Source organism: Amphiura filiformis, chromosome 3, assembly GCF_039555335.1.
Source record: "Amphiura filiformis chromosome 3, Afil_fr2py, whole genome shotgun sequence".
Lineage (NCBI taxonomy): Eukaryota > Metazoa > Echinodermata > Ophiuroidea > Amphilepidida > Amphiuridae > Amphiura > Amphiura filiformis.
The window spans coordinates 1,270,315-1,292,929 of record NC_092630.1 but is presented as its reverse complement, the minus strand read 5'-3'; the positions used below and the strand labels follow the sequence as shown (position 1 = coordinate 1,292,929).

The following is a 22,615-nucleotide window of genomic DNA, read 5'->3' as shown; positions in this document are numbered from 1 at the left end:
GTGTACATGGCGTACGGGATGTTCATGTCAAAATGATTGACTTCAGTAACAACTAATTATCCATATATTGGCAATCTAGATGCTGAAATGAAATGTTACAACATTGTTTTAACTCTAACGCCCCAGAAAGAGAAAACTTGGGTGCGGTTTTGAACCCCCGACCCTTCGGGTGCCTACCTTGCCACGGGGGTGTAGCTTGCCCGGGCAAGCTTTCCTCCGTCGCCATATGACTGTTCGCATGATGACGCAATAGCATCACGTGGGATACCTGCTTGTGCCTACGCTTTCTGAACTGAGGTTTTTTGATGTTTGGTACGGTAATGCTCTCCCTTCCCAACTGAAGGGATAACATGTTGATTTGCGAGTTTAAAAAAAAAAGTCTTTAAAAAGTGTCACAAAATGTGGACCAATGTAACACTCATTTGAGTTTGGACCTGTAGCTTTTCAGATCTAAACCTAGAAATACCTTTTGCATTGGTGAAACAAATATGTGACAATAAGGTATATTGCTGATGTCAATCAATGGCCAAACGTGATGCATGCTGGGAATGAAAAGGGCTCAAAAGCTATAGAATTTGTCACTTGAGATCACAAATTTGAGCCCTTTTCCTTCCCAGCATGCATCACTTTTGTCTATCGATTGCTATCAGCAATATACCTTATAAATATATTTTAAACCAAAGAAATGTTTGTGACCAAATAAAGAATTAAGATGCAAAAGCTAACAAATGCCATTTTCCTTTTCTTTTCTTTTTTTTGGCAAGGCAACCAACATCTGCCCAATAATGTTGGCATTCAATTGACAGTTGACAGTACTGTGATGAAAAGTAGCAAATATTGTTTTTATATTTGACCAGTTGTATTTGCCTATACATTATGAAAATATACACAAATGCGCCAGAATTTCTGTTTAATTTTTTGACACAGAGAACAGCCTAGCTTTTCTTATGATGTTCATCGATGTGTGGCCAGCAAACACTTCAACACATAAAATTCAGAAAGCTATTTAGCATAACAAAAGATTAGTTCCCGATAGATGCACAAGTTCTGTGTGGCATGGGCACTGGTTATTTGCATAAATAAAATATTAAATTCTTATTGCATGTTAGAATATGACTGTTGCTAGGATAACTGGCTCATGCTTTCTTTGTTACGAACCACTGATCGAAATGATCACAACACAAAGCCTATGGCATATCGAAATTCGGACAAGTTGGAAGCGCCCAGGCTTGAACCAGTAACCAATGGTTACTAACGTACACTACAGCAGTGAATAAATAATAGTTCATGATCTTAAATTGGGGAAAATCGATATTGGCTTTTGCATCTGAGCTCTTCAAATTTATATAATGCATGTGCCAATTTTTGTACTATTTTAAATTGAACATATTTATCTGTAAAACTAGAGCAGACTTCACAATAATTGTGATAGATAAATGCTTTTTTTGACTAACTTCAGAAAAATCAAAATCCTGAGTTAGACCAGCACATCTCAAGTTTCTTCTGCCTCTAGCTATGGGAATGTCTAAAGTTTGTTTGGTTTATATAACTTAACAGTGGACTTCGGGTATATATATATAAATGCGCTTTTATAAATGTGCACATGACATCTACAAGTCGCCATACCGTGTTCAACGATGTAAGGTACCCGGATGTACACAAATTCCACAAGCAAAAGTATAGGCGAAAATGACAGGTTACAAGGAAAAATGTTTTTGCACAATAGTGGCATTGATCGCAAAGGGCAAAATAATTTGACTCAAAACATAAACTCTTTATTTGGATTTTTCATAATGGAAAAAAAAAATGACGGAAAAGCTAGATATAACTGATTCAAAAACTTATATTTCATTATTTCCGTGCTAAATGGGTGTGGCAATTGGCCATATTGATGACGAAATGTGATTCTTACTGGCATTAAGGTCAGAACTGAGTAGCTGCCGATGATGTTATTGATAATTTTTGCACATGATGATAGGGAACTTAGGGGGCTGTCATTTTCTTCGGAAGGAATGGGTCATGGATTTATTTATTTGGGAGCAAAGATAAGTATTTCCTCTCACCCTCCCCCGAGTGCCACCACTGAACATACCCTGACCCTAATTTTAACTCTAATTTTAACGTAAATTGACAAAACTATAACTTTAGCCCTTTTTTGGAATAATGACCCTCTCGAACTAATAGGCTAGATGCCCCCCTACCTCCTCAACCCTAACTCGCTAGTATCAATATGGACAAAAAACAAATTCAAAATGTGTTTTTAAGCACCTTTTTGTGTCCTCCATGCTAAATCGGTAATCTGTACACCCTTTGACATACAACTTAGAGTATAAACATATAGATGACTGTACATGATCTAATCATCCCGGCTGGAAGATGTTCAGGAAGACTCGTATACTATGCATCACGCTCATACGTTATATGACAATTTGACGTACAATCACGTATGTGATGCATGGGAGGTTTATTCGGCTAGTATGGTCATACACATTGCTGTCATGGTATTATATATTGTAATTGTATACGCAGGCATGGGAATACGCATTCATGGAAAAGCTGAAAAAGCGCGTAAAATTGGACAAAAACGCCTGAAAATAAATAAAACTGCGGAAATTTTGACATAAAAAAAGACTGGTTCCAGAGTTTTGACTGGAAATTCTCATGCCTGATTTACGTCAATTTTGTTCAGTTTGGTTCAAACGGCTTATAAAGTTTTACTTTACACGGAAGGGGAAACTTAAAAAAAAAACAATTAATTTAGTGTGTGTAAAAGGGGGGAGGGTGGGGTTTGCCTAGCCGAAAGGGGGAACAAATAATATTTATAAAATTATAAGTAAGGCGAAGAAAAAAAGAAACCCTGTTCTACGGGCGGACGGACCCTTCAAAGAGGGTCGGTCGGTCGGTCTTTTTTGGGTTTTTTTTTAAATAACACAAAAAATCACCAAAATCTGTAAATAATTAAAAGCGCATTTATATATATAACCGAAGTCTAATGTATAAGGTGGAAATTATTCAGTTTTTGTTACTGCGCGCGTCAATAAAGTCCCAACTCACGCTCGCATAAATTCACATAAGCGTGCGCTAGTCATAATGATGCAATGCACATCTTGCGCAAGCTTTGCACCCAACAGCGAGCACACCATTCTACACTAAGCCAAAAAAGAAACTTATAATTTTTCACAAGGTCGTATCTTAAAATCCTGTCCATCAAAATTAACCAAAATTACACACAGGATTGCCTCAATACTCTACTCTAAACACATGCCAGTAACCAAGCAGTTGTCCAACTGACACAATAGCAAAATGCACTGAAATGGAACAGCTTCCAGGACCACATTCACAGCCCTATTAGCACCCAGAAAACGAAATCTGTGAGAACGGCATCTTGAATCAGAGGTCACAAACTTACCAACAGATCACAAACTTACCAGGATCATCATGTCACATGTCCAAACAAATAATGAAGTCATTTAGTAACGGGTATGTCCACCGTGCGCTTGCACGCATGCCGTGCACCTGCTTTTCATGCTTCCAACCAAGTTCCTGATGATATTCTGGGGAAGATTGCCCCATGCTTCCCGTTACTAAAGGACTTCATTATTTGTTTGGACATGTGACATGATGATCCTGGTAAGTTTGTTTTGACTCTCTTTAATGTTTTTAACTTAAAGTTGTTAAGATTGTTGGCTGTGACCTGTGATTCAAGATGCCGTTCTCACAGATTTCTTTTGTTGGGTGCCAATAGGGCTGTGAATGTGGTCCAGGAAGTTGTTCCATATCAGTGCATTTTGCGGTTGTGTCAGTTGGCCAACTGATTGGTTATTGAGATGTGTTTAGAGTAGAGTATTGAGGCAATCCTGTGTGTAATTTTAGTTAATTTCGATTAACAGGATTTTAAGATATGACCTTGTGAAAAATTATAAGTTTCTTTTTTGGCTTAGTGTATATCAATACACAGTGTTATGAGTCTTATTTTTTCTGCCTTATATAAGCCGAACAAACTTTAAAACATCACAACTTTATTATCTACTTTGGAAACAAAATGAAGCAGCCAGAGAGTCACACAAATACAATATTTACATGTTTATTATTTGCATAACATACATTCATTGTTTCTATATACAGTGGGCTATTCCGATTGAAATCCATACACCCCCTATGGAAGACACGACCTTTACATATACAGGAGGTGTAGATTTCAAATGAAGTCACTCATTCAGGTAGCCCCATTTGGAATTCACACTCCCTGTGTGAAAGATTTAGATCATGTCTTCCATAGGGGGAATATGGATTTCAACTGGAATAGCTCATTAAGCATGCCCAAATGGAAACACAGGAAACAATGAACTGGAGAAAAACATGTACAGATGAGTTGACACCAATGTTTATCAATAAAGGCACAGGCAGTATTGATCTATCGAAAGGAAGAACATGCAGCCACTTCACTATTCAATAGAGGCCTTGCATGTGACGTATCATTCCATAAATATGGCGGACTACTCAAATGCATTCAACAAAAGCATGATTGCAATCTATCGTGACAGTTCGTCTCACACATAACCCTGCACTATGATCAAATAGGTTGATGACAACATTTGATTGAATGGACTGCACTCTGCCATAACTACGGTGAAGGACACCGGCTCAAATCCTTTGTTTGGAGCCAATCGATAATTTCATGCAGGGCCTCTCTATAGCATCTTCCCCCTTTATGTGATTCCAGGCAAGTTTCAAAACTCCTCCACAGAGTAGGATGCACACGCATACTGCCGGGTAAACAAACTGCCTGGCAAATGTGACCTGCTCCCATGAAATTACCGTAAAGTCGCAAGTTCGGAATTTTGAGACGTTCCAACTGTTGAATTCATGATGTTCTTTGCTTGACAACAGCTGTATTGGCAGAGGTATGTCCTTTGTGAAATGGGACGTTTGAATACAGCACATTATTTCCCCATTCAAAAAGGACTGGCTATACAGGTGTCTTCAAACACAGAACAGTAACTCAACAATTGGAAGGTCTCAAAACCACCAACTTGCGCTTTTACACTCATTTTGTGGGATCAGGTCACAAATATTTGATATGACATCACCAGTGGCGGCGCTACGGAGGGGGGGCAAGGGGCATTTTCCCCCAAATATTTTTCTTGCCCTCCTCCCCCACTTTTGAGGCAAAACCCCTAAAATCACATAAATTTCCACTTTTTGCGGTAATTTTGCGTAAAATTTGCCAATTTTGCCCCCCTGAAATTCACTTTGCCCCCCGAAAAAATTCCTGGCGCCGCCACTGGACATCACATAACAACTCATCTAGTGTAACAGAACATAGTTATTTATAAGTTTTAGTGTCTTGTCATTTTGGTGGGTTTGTATGTCTATTTGAGAGTATTGAAGATTGCTTTTTTTTTTTAAATTTCAATTTCCAAAAAGCAGGGATTACAAAAATTGTAACCGATGGGCTATTATTTTATTTGCTTCTCAAAATTAATTGAACTAGCCAGGGAAAAATAAATAAAAAATGCTTAGTAATTTTGTCAATTGACACGCAATATTGTTCACCTTCCACCGTGGACATTCCTACAACTGAGGGCTGTCAGCGGTTTCAAACTGCTGCAATAGACCGCAAATGCATTTAAGTGACACTTGCTCATAACTGCGCACCATACATGTAAAAATTACTGTCAGCAAAATTCTGTTTTGTATCATATATCCACACTTAGTGATGAAAAAACTATACACACATCCGCGGTTGGATAGCAATACACAATATCCGTGGTTGGCGGTGAACACACACAGGGGTGTGACGGTCGTAGTGTATGTATGCATTATGTGTGTCTGTATGTATGTCAGTGTAAGCCTCCTATTTAAAAAAAATGGTCTATTCCAGTTGAATCCATACACCCCTATGGATAACATGATCTTAATATCCCACACAGGAAGTGTGAATTTTGTGAATTACCATGAATGGGGAAAGGTATGGATTTTAGCTGGGATAGCCCAATATGATGTCTAGTAAGTAACACAGCAACCTCGGTCCCCATGACTAGTCATATACATTCTTTATTACAAAATACCCAGTTTAAATATACCGAATTATAATTTAGACCATATTAGCACCAAAGAAGCAACAAGAAAGACGTACCAAGTCTTCTACTTGCGTTGTCCATACACAACCTACGCTTTGTTCGCAGGGTCCGGGTAGCTGGATGTGTGGGTACATATACCTGCAACACCAACATGTTGTGTACTTAGGCAAGGCACTTTATAACCTATTTTATATCTCACACCACCCACGTGTAACAGGGAGCTGTTAGAGCATAATTACAGTCTAAGTGCTGAGAAGAGCTACACTTACGTTTTGCACTTGATGAAGCAAAATTATTCTAATGTATCTCAGTGGTAGCAAAATAAATAGTAGCAAGTGTGTTGGTACCTTGCCAGGATGAAGTGCACATGAAAGTACAAATACGGTACTTATTTATTTATTTATTTATTATAAAATCATACAACTTATTTCTATGTTTTAACATCAATGCAGAGCATAGCACATGAAATGATAGCAAAACACAACGTCCGCAGTTACGTGAACACATTGTTCTTTCTTCTCTGAAATGCATTCTCTACTCTCTTCTCAGAAATTGAAATGACAAAATTTACCGCTAAAAGACACAAACATACATATGTTTACCAATTTTCTATTAGTCTTTTATTTGTTATTTCGATTCCTGAATAAAGAATAGTAAGAGTTTCACTTTGATATATTTCTTTGGAATTTGCTTTTCAAGTCTTCTTAATATGTCACTCCATTGGAATTGCACTCTCATTTCCTTGACCCATCACAGCCTTCCAATCTTCTAGTACTCTTAGCTGTAAAATAAAAATAAAAATATAGTTATTGTTATTGTTTTCTTTAGTCATATTAAAACATTGGCGATTTGTTGGCTACCAATTTTTTTAACCAAAAATGGCTCTCAAGGGGAACAGTTCTTGTTGTAATTTCGCCCTTTTATTTTCCACAGACAACTTGACCTTTTCCCGATTTTTTCTGATTGTGTGGTCCGGTGGTGTCTGACAACCGGAGGGATAATGACACACGGCACCAGCTTAACTGCCTTGCTATTTAGTACATGACAGTGTAAGGACCCAACGTCTTTGCAGATGATTTTCCTGTTGCAACAGATGTTACCTTTTTTTTAATCTCCTGATACAAAGTTTACTATTATGAACCACAGTCACACATCCAATAAATCTTATTGTAGACTTACCCTGTTTTCTAACAATGTATTTTTGTGTCTTAATTCAGCTATGATTTCTGCTTGATCCCGTAATGTTGCTGCTAGCTCTGTAATTAGTGCCTGCATTTCTTCAAAATTCTCACAAGTTGGACAATCTATAAAGCAAAGAAATTTAAATGAGATTATGTACAGGACATGTTATTCCTTTTTTGATATCTATTTCCCGATACATACACATACACACACATCCTCCTGTTTGTTTAAAAAAAACAGCGCAATGATTTATAGTGCGCTATGCGTGGTTCATCAAGATTCATCAACTCAAATTTCTCGGCCATATACTGCGTCTTGAAGACGACGAGCCTGTGAAAGAATATGCCCTTTATATTCCACCACATGGGAAGAGGAAACCGGGACGGCTGTGCACACTGTATTTACAGTATGTCCAGCACCTCCTGGGAGATACTGAAGGGATGCTGCAGCCAAACAAAATTCCCTTGTTTCCCTTGCCCAAGATCGCAATGATGATGATGATGATGCATGGGTACAATGTCTAGACGTTGATCCACAAGCCTCAAAACACTTAACAGGTTGTTGCTAACTACTACAGGCCCAAAAGAAGTGAAACATTTAATAAAAGTAAAACAGATCAAACCCGTTCAATGCTACCATAAATGATGAGCATAGTATACATTGTACAAGTTGTAGAATCAGAAGTGGATAAATCTGGCAAGATGTATAACATTGAATGTTCCACATAGAGGCTTTGAGACCAGATTGACATAGGGCTAACAGAGCTAGTTTTACTTCACCCAAAAAGCTATCAGAGGTAGATCTACTTATCCATATGCTATCAAAGCTAAGGTAGTACTACTTCACCCCAAAGGGCTATCAGAGGTAGATCTATTTTATACACATTGCTATCAGAGGTAGATTTATTTCATCCAAAAGGCTATCAGGGGTAGTTCTATTTCATCCAAAAGGCTATCAGAGGTACTTCATCCAAATTGCTATCAGAGGTAGTTCTACTTCACCCAAAAGGCTATCACTATCAGGGGTAGTTCTATTTCATCCAAAAGGCTATCAGAGGTACTTCATCCAAATTGCTATCAGAGGTAGTTCTACTTCACCCAAACGGCTATCAGAGGTAGTTTTATTTCATCCAAAAGGCTATCAGATATAGTTCTATTTCATCCAAAGGGCTATCAGAGGTAGTTCTATTTCATCCAAAAGGCTATCAGAGGTAGTTCTACTTCATCCAAAAGGCTATCAGGGGTACTTCTATTTCATTCAAAAGGCTGTCAGGGGTAATTCTATTTCATCCAAAAGGCTATCAGAGGTAGTGCTACTTCACCCAAAAGGCTATCAGAGGTAGTTATATTTCATCCACAGGGCTATCAGAGGTAGTGCTACTTCATCAACAGGGCTATCAGGGGTAGTTCTACTTCATCGAGAGGGCTATCAGAGGTAGTTCTACTTCATCCAAAGGGCTATCAGAGGTAGGTCTATTTCATCCAAAGGCTACCAGAGATAGTTCTGCTTCGTTCAAAAAACTATCAGAGGTAGTTCTATTTCTTTCAATGGCCTATCAGATGTAGTTCTACTTTGTCCAAAGGGCTATCAGAGATAGTTCTACTTCATCCACATATTTCATCTAAATCTTTCTACCTGCTGTCCTCTCTCATATTGGATCCGAAGTGTATTACATTTGACATGTTTGTGTAAACTGCTGTCAAAACCTGACCTTTTACAAAACTTATTTCTATATTCGACATAAGTAGTGCCCCTGGCGTTTAAGTCAGTAACTTTGAATTCAGTACTTACGTTGGCATGATTGTTCGTCCATCCCCAGTTTAAAATTTGGTTGACAGGAGCAATTATATCCACCATCATGATTATTACAGTAGTGATCACAACCGCCATTATTCTGCAAGAAATATAACATACCAGTTTAGAGAAGAAATATAACATCCCAGTTTAGAGAAGAAATATAACATACCAGTTTAGAGAAGAAATATAACATACCAGTTTAGAGAAGAAATAAAACATACCAGTTTATAGAAGAAATATAACATACCAGTTTAGAGAAGAAATATAACATACCAGTTTAGAGAAGAAATATAACATACCAGTTTAGAGAAGAAATATAACATACCAGTTTAGAGAAGAAATATAACATACCAGTTTAGAGAAGAAATATAACATACCAGTTTATAGAAATATAACATACCAGTTTAGAGAAGAAATATAACATACCAGTTTAGAGAAGAAATATAACATACCAGTTTAGAGAAGAAATATAACATCCCAGTTTAGAGAAGAAATATAACATACCAGTTTAGAGAAGAAATATAACATACCAGTTTAGAGAAGAAATATAACATACCAGTTTAGAGAAGAAATATAACATACCAGTTTAGAGAAGAAATATAACATACCAGTTTAGAGAAGAAATATAACATCCCAGTTTAGAGAAGAAATATAACATACCAGTTTAGAGAAGAAATATAACATACCAGTTTAGAGAAGAAATATAACATACCAGTTTAGAGAAGAAATATAACATACCAGTTTAGAGAAGAAATATAACATACCAGTTTAGAGAAGAAATATAACATACCAGTTTAGAGAAGAAATATAACATACCAGTTTAGAGAAGAAATATAACATACCAGTTTAGAGAAGAAATATAACATACCAGTTTAGAGAAGAAATATAACATACCAGTTTAGAGAAGAAATATAACATACCAGTTTAGGGAAGAAATATAACATACCAGTTTAGAGAAGAAATATAACATACCAGTTTAGAGAAGAAATACCAGTTTAGAGAAGAAATATAACATACCAGTTTAGAGAAGAAATATAACATACCAGTTTAGAGAAGAAATATAACATACCAGTTTAGAGAAGAAATATAACATACCAGTTTAGAGAAGAAATATAACATACCAGTTTAGAGAAGAAATATAACATCCCAGTTTAGAGAAGAAATATAACATACCAGTTTAGAGAAGAAATATAACATACCAGTTTAGAGAAGAAATATAACATCCCAGTTTAGAGAAGAAATATAACATACCAGTTTAGAGAAGAAATATAACATACCAGTTTAGAGAAGAAATATAACATCCCAGTTTAGAGAAGAAATATAACATCCCAGTTTAGAGAAGAAATATAACATACCAGTTTAGAGAAGAAATATAACATCCCAGTTTAGAGAAGAAATATAACATCCCAGTTTAGAGAAGAAATATAACATCCCAGTTTAGAGAAGAAATATAACATACCAGTTTAGAGAAGAAATATAACATCCCAGTTTAGAGAAGAAATATAACATCCCAGTTTAGAGAAGAAATATAACATACCAGTTTAGAGAAGAAATATAACATACCAGTTTAGAGAAGAAATATAACATCCCAGTTTAGAGAAGAAATATAACATACCAGTTTAGAGAAGAAATATAACATCCCAGTTTAGAGAAGAAATATAACATACCAGTTTAGAGAAGAAATATAACATACCAGTTTAGAGAAGAAATATAACATACCAGTTTAGAGAAGAAATATAACATACCAGTTTAGAGAAGAAATATAACATACCAGTTTAGAGAAGAAATATAACATACCAGTTTAGAGAAGAAATATAACATACCAGTTTAGAGAAGAAATATAACATACCAGTTTAGAGAAGAAATATAACATACCAGTTTAGGGAAGAAATATAACATACCAGTTTAGGGAAGAAATATAACATCCCAGTTTAGAGAAGAAATATAACATACCAGTTTAGAGAAGAAATATAACATACCAGTTTAGAGAAGAAATATAACATACCAGTTTAGAGAAGAAATATAACATACCAGTTTAGAGAAGAAATATAACATACCAGTTTAGAGAAGAAATATAACATACCAGTTTAGAGAAGAAATATAACATACCAGTTTAGAGAAGAAATATAACATACCAGTTTAGAGAAGAAATATAACATACCAGTTTAGAGAAGAAATATAACATACCAGTTTAGAGAAGAAATATAACATACCAGTTTAGAGAAGAAATATAACATACCAGTTTAGAGAAGAAATATAACATACCAGTTTAGGGAAGAAATATAACATCCCAGTTTAGAGAAGAAATATAACATCCCAGTTTAGAGAAGAAATATAACATCCCAGTTTAGAGAAGAAATATAACATCCCAGTTTAGAGAAGAAATATAACATACCAGTTTAGAGAAGAAATATAACATACCAGTTTAGAGAAGAAATATAACATCCCAGTTTAGAGAAGAAATATAACATCCCAGTTTAGAGAAGAAATATAACATACCAGTTTAGAGAAGAAATATAACATACCAGTTTAGAGAAGAAATATAACATCCCAGTTTAGAGAAGAAATATAACATACCAGTTTAGAGAAGAAATATAACATACCAGTTTAGAGAAGAAATATAACATACCAGTTTAGAGAAGAAATATAACATACCAGTTTAGAGAAGAAATATAATATACCAGTTTAGAGAAGAAATCTCCTTGGCTAATGTGTTTCCCTTGGATATGTGCTTTCTTTGCTTTGTTTTGAATGACACAATATATTTTTAGATTCATGCCAAAGCATAGTTGCTGAAATAGTTCTTTCAGGTTTTCTTGTTTTATTTCTACTTTAACCTACATGTAGTTTACTCATTCAGTAGATAATACAAGTAATCCCCTGTTCTTTCTTGAAGCCTAGGTTATTGGTTCCAATCTTCAAAGCATCAATGTTATAAAGGTTGTGGAGTATTGTAGCAGTTTGTGACTAACAGTGTTCCCGCACCTTAAAGCCTTTAAAATTCAAGGACTTTTCAAGGACTTTTCAAGGTTCAAAAGCATGATTTTCAAGGACTTACCACAAAACAAAAATCATGATGCGGCTCTCCATGTGGCACGTATTAAAGAAAGTGACAGCTCCTCTCCACTCCCCAAATTTGTCAAAATTATACTTTAGGTAAAATTCCAATTTTCAAGGACTTTCAAGGACCTTGTGCAAATTTCCAGGAATTTAAAGGCCTTGAAAAGGTGTTTTCAAATTCAACGACTTTCAAGGACCGCGGGAACCCTGGACTAACTCCTGCCTAAAGTTTATTTGAAACCTATTGCCAGATATAGAGATGGTTAGTGTTTTAGTACACTTGGTACCATGCACATACTACACCTGTTTACTTATTAGGCTTATTCTAGTTGAAATGCACACACCCCTATGGAATACATATCCTCAATCTTTCACACAAGGAGTGTAAATTTTGAATGGAGTTACCTGATGGATAAGTGACTCCATTTGAAATCTATACCCCCTGTGGGAAATTAAGGTCATGTCTTAGAAAGGGGGTAAATGGATTTCAACTGGAATAGTCCATTATGAGAGCTAACATACCTGTTTGCATTCATCAACATCAACACATATTTTAGGATCGATTGAATCCTTGACAAAACCTTCATCACACGAACAACTGAAAATAATGCAGACAAATTTATTTTTAGATAAAGGACTGGTAAAAGGACAATAATACAATTTCCTAATGGAGCATTATTAATTTGTACAGGGTGTCCCTGAAAGAACTGTATCATCGGAAACTAAAATGAAAGGTATTTTAACGCATAAACCAAACGTAACTAAATACCCGATGTGGTTGAGGAATATATCAGCTATCACATGCTTTTTGAATTTTGACAATTGATCACTTGTTTTTGAAATAAAAGAATTTTCAAAACTACAGGATGTCCCAAAAGTAACTTAACATTGTAAACTTGCCATAACTTGCCTTGGGTTAATTGTGTTGTTACATAAATTGCACAGTATGTAGATAATTCTTTTAGAAATGTTATGATACCAAACATGCCTATGTGGTCATGACCTTTTAGCATGAAATTACGGATATCTACCGTGCCGTAAAACCCACTTTTATAAACGCAAAATAAGTTTCGTCATTTGAGACGTGATCACACGATATAACATGTTATCGTTTTAAAATCTGTTTTGTTTAATTTTGCTATGTTTGTTTGATTGTTTGTTTGTTTTCAATGCGTATATAATCTTCATTTCGTGTTTTATCTGGATTTTATATGGAAACTGCTTAAGATCTTTTCTGAGGATTCGATGAACAGTTGTACGCGGTACGTTATTCTCCATTGAAAGTCGACGTACTGATCGTCTTGGGCTTTTCGCCACCGCTCTTCGTATGACATTGATGTTTGTAGCCGACCTTCCTGTTCTTCCACGTCCTGCCCCAGGGGCTAGTTTAACGTGCCTCCTGGCACGTTCGTGCAGTGAGAATAGAAATCTGTGCAGTGAGAATTAAAAATCCATGCTTAAAATATTTCTATACTAGTTTCAGCCCGAAAAATGACTAAGAAATTAAAGAAGTTCCCCCACAAAGTAAGACTGATCTAGTCGGGAAATCCTATATCCTATATTGTATAGTTTAATCGGCAGGGGAAATCAAGCAAATATTGCCTCACAACGCCTCTGGTAACGCCCTTTCCTCCCAATTTGTGGGTCACTCGTGGGGAAAAGCCTCTGGACGAGAAAAACCGCAACAGGCGTGGAGGCAGCTCCATCTACCGGACAGAAATTGTCCAGAATTGTCCTGTGCATCTTCTTTTTTAGACCGTTAAACACCTTAATTTGGGGGCAAAATAGTGTAATTACCACAACATATCATCTTTGTTTGTGCTAAAATAGTGTAAAATGGAAATGTTTTGCGCGCTTCGTGCGCAATTGTCCCAGTAAAACAGGCCAACAATTATGACCATCGGGAACATTTTCATCGCCGCTCACCGCTGATATGCCACCGGGGACACCAATAAAAAAGCAAGTGCGCAGCCTGTATAGCATGCAGACCTGGTAACGGGGGCACATGGGGCAGCTTGATAATTCCTCTGGCTCAATATCGGGACTTTTTTATAATCAACATTTACAATACTTTAATGGCCAAATAAGTATGAAAAAGGCTAAAAGCGTGACTTTCCTCAACATGTTCAAGGAAACCTTTAAAGACCATATAATTTATTTATTTGCGATATATTAGTAGAAAGGAGTCCAGATCAGTGAAAAAAGCACTGCTTAACCATATGATAATTATTTAAAAAATTGATTGTTTTTTCATTTGCTAAATGCATGTGAAATCAGCCGGTTTAAACTCTTCTATATAGGTGCTTACAAGGTAAAAGTATAGGTAAATACTAAATTAAACACTTTCAACGCTAAACTAAACACATAGACACTTAATGATGAGCACATCAAATCATTTGGGTACTAAACGTATATACAGGGTGAGTAAAAAAAAGTAAAATAGGTCAACGAAGCAATATTCACGTAAGAACCAAGTTGAACTTTCCCATTTTTTTTCAAGGTTGATTTTTGTCTTTCTTTCAATTCCTTTTTTCGGTCAAACTAACTTTCTAATATTACTTAAGTCCTTCATACCTCACCCAACTCCAACTCCAATTTTTCAATTCCCTGCAATGTGTCCAACTTATACTGGATATTTTGTAATTCAAACCACTTCAATTTGCACGCATTCCTTTCGACATTTGAAAAACCCGCCCATAAATTTGTATGTTTCTTTAATTCTGTCGGTCGGACATCCGGGCTATCTCTAGTCTCGGGCCCAAACTGCATGTGGCTCACGGTTTGTTATGAACAACAGAAACCAACTGTGAAGGAGGCTACATAGCGATGTTGTTGGAGTGATATTCAATTTCGGAAAAAAACAACACTCGACCATGGAATTTAATTTTAAGTTTGTCAGTATATAAACGGTAAATCAAGTAAGTTTCTTCCACTCTGAAGACTTAGAAACTGGATTTATGTTCACTGATGTTTATTTATGTTTGCTGATTGTGATGCTAGTTATATAGGCGAGTCAGCCAGGAAGCTCGAGAAAAGGATCAGTGAACATAAATCCACCGCTGGCAGCTCCAAATCAGCTGTCAGGGAGCATGTCGTAAGATCAAAAGGACACCAGATTGACTGGGAAAATGTAAAAGTTCTTGAACGGGAGCAAAAGGAATATTCCCGTAGAGTTCTGGAAGCAATACACATAAGGACTCAGAAACCAAGACTGAATCGTGACAAAGGTCTAGAAATAGACCCCATCTGGGATAACTTGCTGATGCCCAGGGGGCGGCGCTACATCGTAACATCCTATGACGTCATCCTGTCAATCATATGACGCCATCAGTGAGAGATATCCCGATTGTAGACAAGATATCATCACAGCATCACCATCTGCTGAAGACGCTAGTCGAACTAGTGAAAACGTTCCAGGTGAGCGAAAAATAGTGTAGTGTTGAAGTTAAACTCTTTAATCATTAAAAAAAAGCTGTTTTTCTCAAAAAGTGGATGGGGCTTTTGCAACAAAGCTCTTCAAATAAAAGTAATGTTTCCTCTACTTATACAAGAGCAGGGACAATAAAACGTTGGGTGCTCCATTCTACTTCAGTGCCAATGTGGTTAAGAAAATGGTTATAAAATGAAGATAGATTCTTTGCACTATTGCACTTTTTTTACTCTCCCTGTATATTGCTTGTAAAAAATAAACACCCTGTTTATGGACTGAACATCTTAGTGTTTTAAGTTGAGCACTATAGACATTTAGTTCATGAAGAGTGTGTTTAATCTTTTGTAATGAAATTTATATGCAACTTTTTATGCAATTTGCCGACAACTTATGCACCTTTGCATCACTTAAATTGCAGACATCTTATCACATTTTGAGAACTTTACGCTACATGTGCGACAGGTTAAGAGATGGTAGGGACACATGTTCAACATTTAATAAAGAGGTTCAGTGTACTGTTATGGAGTTATCAAAAATGATAATTCAATTAAATGGAATGTCATTTTAAATGAAACTTACCCTTTTCAGTAAATCAAAAGGATTTTTTTATTATTATGACATTTTACAGATATTAATTTCGTGCAATTGTAGGCACCTGTGTGCATTTTATGCATTTTTGCAGAGTTTGTATTCATTTTTGCATATCAATACCATCAATACCATAAACTTAATGACATTAATCCTAGTGTGTACTTTCATGGAGCTGTAGGTAATTAAAAATAATGACAAGTCAATTAAATGAATTAGTGAAATGCATTAGTGAACCAGACATGTATCAATTTTCAACTTTAAGTGCATACCATTAGATTGATAAACTTTGAGGACTGTTAAATGTCAAAAATATCAGTTTAATAATTTGTCATAAAATTTGCATTATATCGCAAATTTCAAAAATTCAAATTATTTGATATCAGTTAAGGCTATTCTTCGTATTCAGAATGCAATTTGGTATGTCTGAGTGATGTGCTCTCAGTTTACAGAACTCTAGGGGAGACAACCCTTCTGCCAGCAACCCCTTCCCCTCAAGCCTGTCTCCGCTAGCTGACCTTTTAGATTTTACGTTTGCTAACGTGCAGTGACTTTTTTCTTAGCCCCTGTCCTGCCCGATGTAGATCATGAACAGATCCAGTTGATAGGGTTTTTTGCACTAGTTCCTGGATTGTATTTCGGCTGGGTGCATAAGTTACATTAAAATGTTCCCTAAACTTTTAAGTAGAGTTTGTCCGACTTTATCTCGGCAAAGAACCATACGATCTGAATCCGTTGATCTATAAGGAAATTCATCTTCACTTCAACTGTTTTAAAGTAAAGTTTAATATTGTCAATATATCCTAATTTTAATTTAAAACAACAGTAATAGGCCATGTAATCCATGAATGTTCATACCTAAATGTAGCATGTGCAGTGAGTGAACCAACTCTATCGTTCAGGGAAGCACATCATTCATGTGCTTGAACAAAGAACATAATGAGCTTGCTTTTGTGGGTTTGATACAAACATATGTACAGACGCACAGTAAGGTCAAGGGGTCATCAAAAATACTGTTTTTGGTATCAGAATAATTCTAAAAGATCAATCTATTGGAATATGTTATCCATTTTGGTATGAATTTGGAAATATTTGAGATATGGCAAATTCACAATGTAAGTTACTTTTGGGACACGCTGTACCTCATTTTCAATCCGTTCCACGGAGTCAAATATCTATCAATGACAATAGACGCATCATGCGCTGATGATGCGCAGTGATTAGCACTCCAGATACAGATCATCGATTGATATTTGAATCCGTGGAAAGGTTTGAAAATGAGGGAGTTTTGTAAAAGTCTTATATTTCAAGAACGAGATGGTCAATTGTCAAAATTCAAAAAGTATGTGATAGCTGATTTATTCCTCAACCACACATCAGTTGTTTAGTTGTGGCGTTAAAATACCCAAACAATTAAGTTTCTGACGATACAGTTCTTTCAGGGACACCCTGTATTGTACCAAAGTGTATATTAAACCCTTTGTCATCTACACTGCGCATGTAGTGACGACTGGAAAAACTATCGTATCGTGTCACCCTCATGGAAATGACTTCAGCGAGACTGACTATCGGTGCCTGTGTCATGTGCACCGTTGTGTCAGGGTGATGCTCTGAAGTTCTAAAAATATGTGTCACGGTCAATTTGGACACAACAACTGCGCAGTCTTGAACGCAACTGGGATTTCTCAGACCGCCAGATTCTGGTGGTAAGTCCGACACTTTTTAACACATTAAATCGTTGGGCAGGAAAAACCTCCTATAGTTAGGGTTTCTGAACATGTTTAAAACAAAACTGCCAACAGGTTACATAGGAGGTTTTGCTTTAAACATGTTCAAGGGCCAATGACACATAGGAGGTTTTTCCTGCCCGACGACGACCTCAGTTTCTCAGTCGTCAACCCACAAACGATGGCGGTATAGTCTAACAAAAATGTAGGTCTACTCCATAGTACTATGGGTCAACTTTTTGTGGCGCCCTCTACGGAGGGGCCACATATAGGCATGTACTTTGTGAATAGCTTCTAATTTCACTCTTGCTAGATTTACTCCTTAATTGTTTTGCTAAAATTATGCCCAGCTCAGAAATAAAACCACAATATGCTAGGATTTTATTTTATTATTGGTTTCTGATATGCACGGGATAAAATGATGTGTGTATATTCTTTGTTTAAAATACAAAATGAATGGACTTATAAAAACACCAAATAACCCGTGACCTTTGTATGGTTTAAACCAGTTTACCGCCTCTTAGAACCCGATAGACGGTGACATTTGACCATTCTAATTATGTATGTTTTGAACATGTTTGCACATGAACTAGTTGTTTACAGTGTGAAGAATCTACAACATGCTCATCTATCAGGGCACAGTTCTTTAACCCCAATACATGTGTGCATTCATTGAATGACCTTTGAAAATGTGAGTACAAAAACTCATACTTTGCAACTTAAGGTCAAATTTTGCACTATGATTGTTTAATTGAGGTTATTGATAATATGCCACTGGATGAGGCCATTGTGGTCCATAGTGATTGCACGCCGTGCACCTAATCCTTAAACCAACACCAATTAATTATAGTTGACCAACACAACCACTGACCAATCATGAAATCACTAATTGGTTTATGACTTTATGTGCTTGAATCGACTGCTAACTGATTGTGACCAAAGATATTAAAAGCTCAGTATCTTTGTGGTGACTATCTCTGATAAAAAACATTAATTAACGAAAATCAGTTCTGGTCAGCAGAGAAAGGAATAAATTCGGAAGACATGACTGTGTTGAAGGTCAGAAGTGTATTTGCAAAAATAATATTCATTGTAATGCCTAACTGCTGGGAAGGGTTCCTAGCAAGGTTAAGTGAAAGAAACCCCACTGGCTATTTTGTCTGTTTAAAATAGAGTTCTATGACGTAATTTTGTTATTTATTAATTAATTTTTAGCAGAATTAATAACATAAAAATGGGCTGTGCCCGTTTCATGAAGAATAACGATCGATCTTACCCTTGATTTAACAGGCCTGTCAATTTCTTGGTATTGTTTGATATGAAAGGAGGGTATGATTGTTTTGTATTAGTTTAAGTATTTCCTAGCCTCTCTTAGCCACATGGTTGGCTACAAAAGACACAGAGTATACCTTAGGATAAACTGGCATGAGTGCGCCGACCCCAAGTTTTCAACATTTCAGGATTGTTTCTGGACGGAGGTCGGGTGAAAAACGAAATTACGTTTACATGACTTTGTTGAAATTGTCGTGTGACAAGAATGAGTGTATAGATGACTAGGGGAAGCTTACTTATTTGTGTCTTCTAGTTATCCATCATATACCCTAGGCCCTGCATAACGAAATTCAACAATATTCAATATCCAAAGCAATATCCTCACTACAATAGGCTCCCAAAACAGAACTCCGACCCCACATAATCGCAAGAATTGATACGTAAAGCTTCATTCCATGAAGCATTTCTCTCAGTATTTGATCATCTTCTACTCTTCCCTAAAAAAATCATTATAATACCAAATCTAATCACCATGGAATTCACCATATCCCGTCCAGCTCACATTGGGCGCCACATTCCTTTTTTAAAGGAATTTTATTGAGTTTGAGTGCCAGTAAGTAGAATTAGTTATACGGTGCATGTCAGAGCAAAGTGATTAAGAGGTAGAGCCTTTAGGAGCTCACCGTAGGGTCTCTGGTGGGGTCCAGGGGTATTACTTTGGTATCATAAATCAATAACCAGTTTCATCCCCCTCCCCCTCCACTTTACCCTGTCAAAATGCAGATCATTTTGGTATCAAGTGAAAGCTCATAGTTTACTCATAACTCCAGTGAAATTTTAGGGCTGAAATTCATCTAGTTTAGGCTTATGCAGTATGAACAAAAACATGGTAGTCTTGTGAACATGTACTGTTCCATGGGCCACTGTGAAATACGTTTTTGCTTATAGAATCCAAACTACTGGAGCAATTTAACTAAAAACATGAAGAATGTTTGGGTGATTGGCCTCAATGTGAGGTAGAAAACATGTGTTACATTCGGACAACCAAAAGTGCTTTTGGTTGTCGCTACCGTAATTTTGCACAACTCCCAATATTGCAACTTGTACATAGGACATGTTCACTTTACACCCGAGAAGTTTTTAGTAACAATTTGATCTCCATTGACTAATGCATTAGGATTAAAAACCTTCTTTATTTTTGAACTTATGAACCCTCTTGAATAAGAAAAAAACCCTGAATATTGACTAGCAAGCAACCATAATTACAATAATTATTATCAACCACAGTTATTTTGCTTAGCACTAGACCTCAAAGATGAAATGAAAGTGAACTGTATTCATCATGGAAGCAGACTTTTAATGCAAAGCATTAACCCTAACACCCAAAAATACCACGATGAAAAATTAAGCGCATGCGTGAATCCCAGGGTCTGCGATGATGCAATCACCCTAAGTGTTATATGCTCACGGAATTGCTGCCCGTGCAGCCATAACCCGTGTAGCTACCGGTCAGTGCTTGTGTGGTTGGCATGCGGGGGACCAAAGGTTCGAATCCCGGGGGTGCCAAGTGACTTCTTTGTTCATCTTCTCTCCTTTTTCGTATTTTCTTTAACTTCTGATATCAAAAAGCAGGGTTAAGTGTTAGGGTTAGATAAGATGTATTTTTCCAGATAATAGCCTATGTTAACACAAAGTTCCAAATTTTGAAATATTTTCTCAAAATATCAAGAGTTATCTCTCAAGAACCTCTGAACTAATGCTGGGCTTGTTTGTACTCATTTTAATACACATTTCATGCTGGTTCCAAATATGATCATGTAAATGCACAACTCTGAAATCTTTTGAATTTTCAAAGAAAATTTGGAACATGTCATCTGCATTTGACATCTAGCTATACTGCGCCAAGAAAGTATCCTTACACTTGGAAAAATAATCACAATTTCAAAACTGAACCATATTGGGGTAAATTTGTTTTTGTAATAGATGCCCTATTTAATCCTGCACAATATGACACCACATTGAATCCAAAAAGATTCCAACAAGCGCAACAAAGAGACTACACAGTTTCTTCAATGAAGCCTTTTTTAAAGCAATATTTATTTCAGTTTTTGCTTCTTTATACTTTTCATAACTTGCATTTTATTTGTCAGGTCTTTTGTTTCAGTTTTCTTTTGTTCCTTTTGTTTTAAATTAAAGGCACACACAAATAGCCATTTACCACTCTCAAACCAGATGTCTAGTCCGTGGAATTTTGAATAGGCCAGTGTGTCTCTTTTGAAACTGGACCTTCGCTCTAATCAAATGCTTGTAACTTTGCTTCTTGAAGTCACATTGGATTCAATGGGGTGTCAAAATGTGCCAGATTAGATAGTGCATCTATTAAAAAACCAATGTTACCCCAATATGTTTCAGTGTTGAAATTGTGATTATTTTTCCAAGTGTAAGGATACTTTCTTGGAGCAGTATATGTGGATAGAGTTAACTTACTTGTAGCTTCCTGGTGTGTTATGGCACTGCTGACTACATCCACCATTACCTTTCTCACATTCATCAATATCTGACAAAGATAAAAGAAAACAATATACACTTTCAAAGATGATTTTATCATTTTGATAATTAAAGTCATAATGTACGATCTTATAATATGAAATTGGTTAATTTTGTTCAAACCTGATTTTTTTTGCATATTTGTAATGTTTACACATGTTCCAACTTGCACCTAAATGGAATCGGCCAAATGTATTGTCATTATAGGTCAACAGAGCAAAGTTTGACATATTATCATAATTTAAAAATTATGATAATATGTCCTCCAATAGAACTGCATGTTAAAGTGGTCAAAATAACCAGTGGGATTTCTTTCACTTTACCTTGTTATTTCAGATTATAATGCACAGCAAACCTTCCTGGCAGTTATTACTAATATTATTTCAACATTTTGAATAAAGAATAACAAAATTAAAATTTGACGGAAATCGTACATTAAGGCTTTAAGAAAGTGTAAATCCCCGATTACTGGAAATCCTGACCCAAGTTCACTGATTGAGATTTCATTATGATAACAATTATGAAAGTTCTTCACTCTTTGAATTAGTTCATCAGGACTGATGTAATTCATTTATTTAAATTTTCTTTAAGGTTGGTCTGAACCCTGGAATTATGGAAACTTTCGGGCCTCATAACTTCTAAATTGTTGGTCTAAAGTATATAAAAGTATACATATTTAGAATGGCAAAGACTTGATAAGTTCATCTGTGAGGTTAAATTTGGGCCAAAATGGCACTTTTGGCCCAAAATCTCCAAAATAATGGTTTTTGGCCCACTTCTTTTTCGTGCATCGTAACAAAAAAATTCTTGGGCCAAAATTTTTTTAATCTTAATTTTAAAAACTAGATCAAAATATCTAGGACCCGTTTTTTTCATTTTTTTAAATTTTGACCAATTTCACCAAAAATATTTGAAATTTGGGCCAAAAT

The 22,615-nt window shown here is 36.1% G+C and overlaps 1 protein-coding gene across 2 annotated transcripts in view; it reads right to left on the bottom strand.

Annotated features, from left to right (window-relative positions):
* Positions 1-5,542: 5,542 nt before the first annotated feature.
* The window catches only part of LOC140147835 (uncharacterized), a 175,280-nt gene continuing 158,207 nt past the window's right edge, over positions 5,543-22,615 (bottom strand). For both annotated transcript variants that reach the window (XM_072169591.1, XM_072169592.1), the window contains 5 exons: positions 21,627-21,696; positions 12,645-12,720; positions 9,057-9,159; positions 7,263-7,387; positions 5,543-6,864 (listed from right to left, as the gene is read on the bottom strand). In XM_072169591.1, the coding sequence (XP_072025692.1) occupies positions 6,796-6,864; positions 7,263-7,387; positions 9,057-9,159; positions 12,645-12,720; positions 21,627-21,696 (443 nt within the window). In that variant the 3' untranslated portion in view covers positions 5,543-6,795. The remainder of the gene's footprint in view (positions 6,865-7,262; positions 7,388-9,056; positions 9,160-12,644; positions 12,721-21,626; positions 21,697-22,615) is intronic.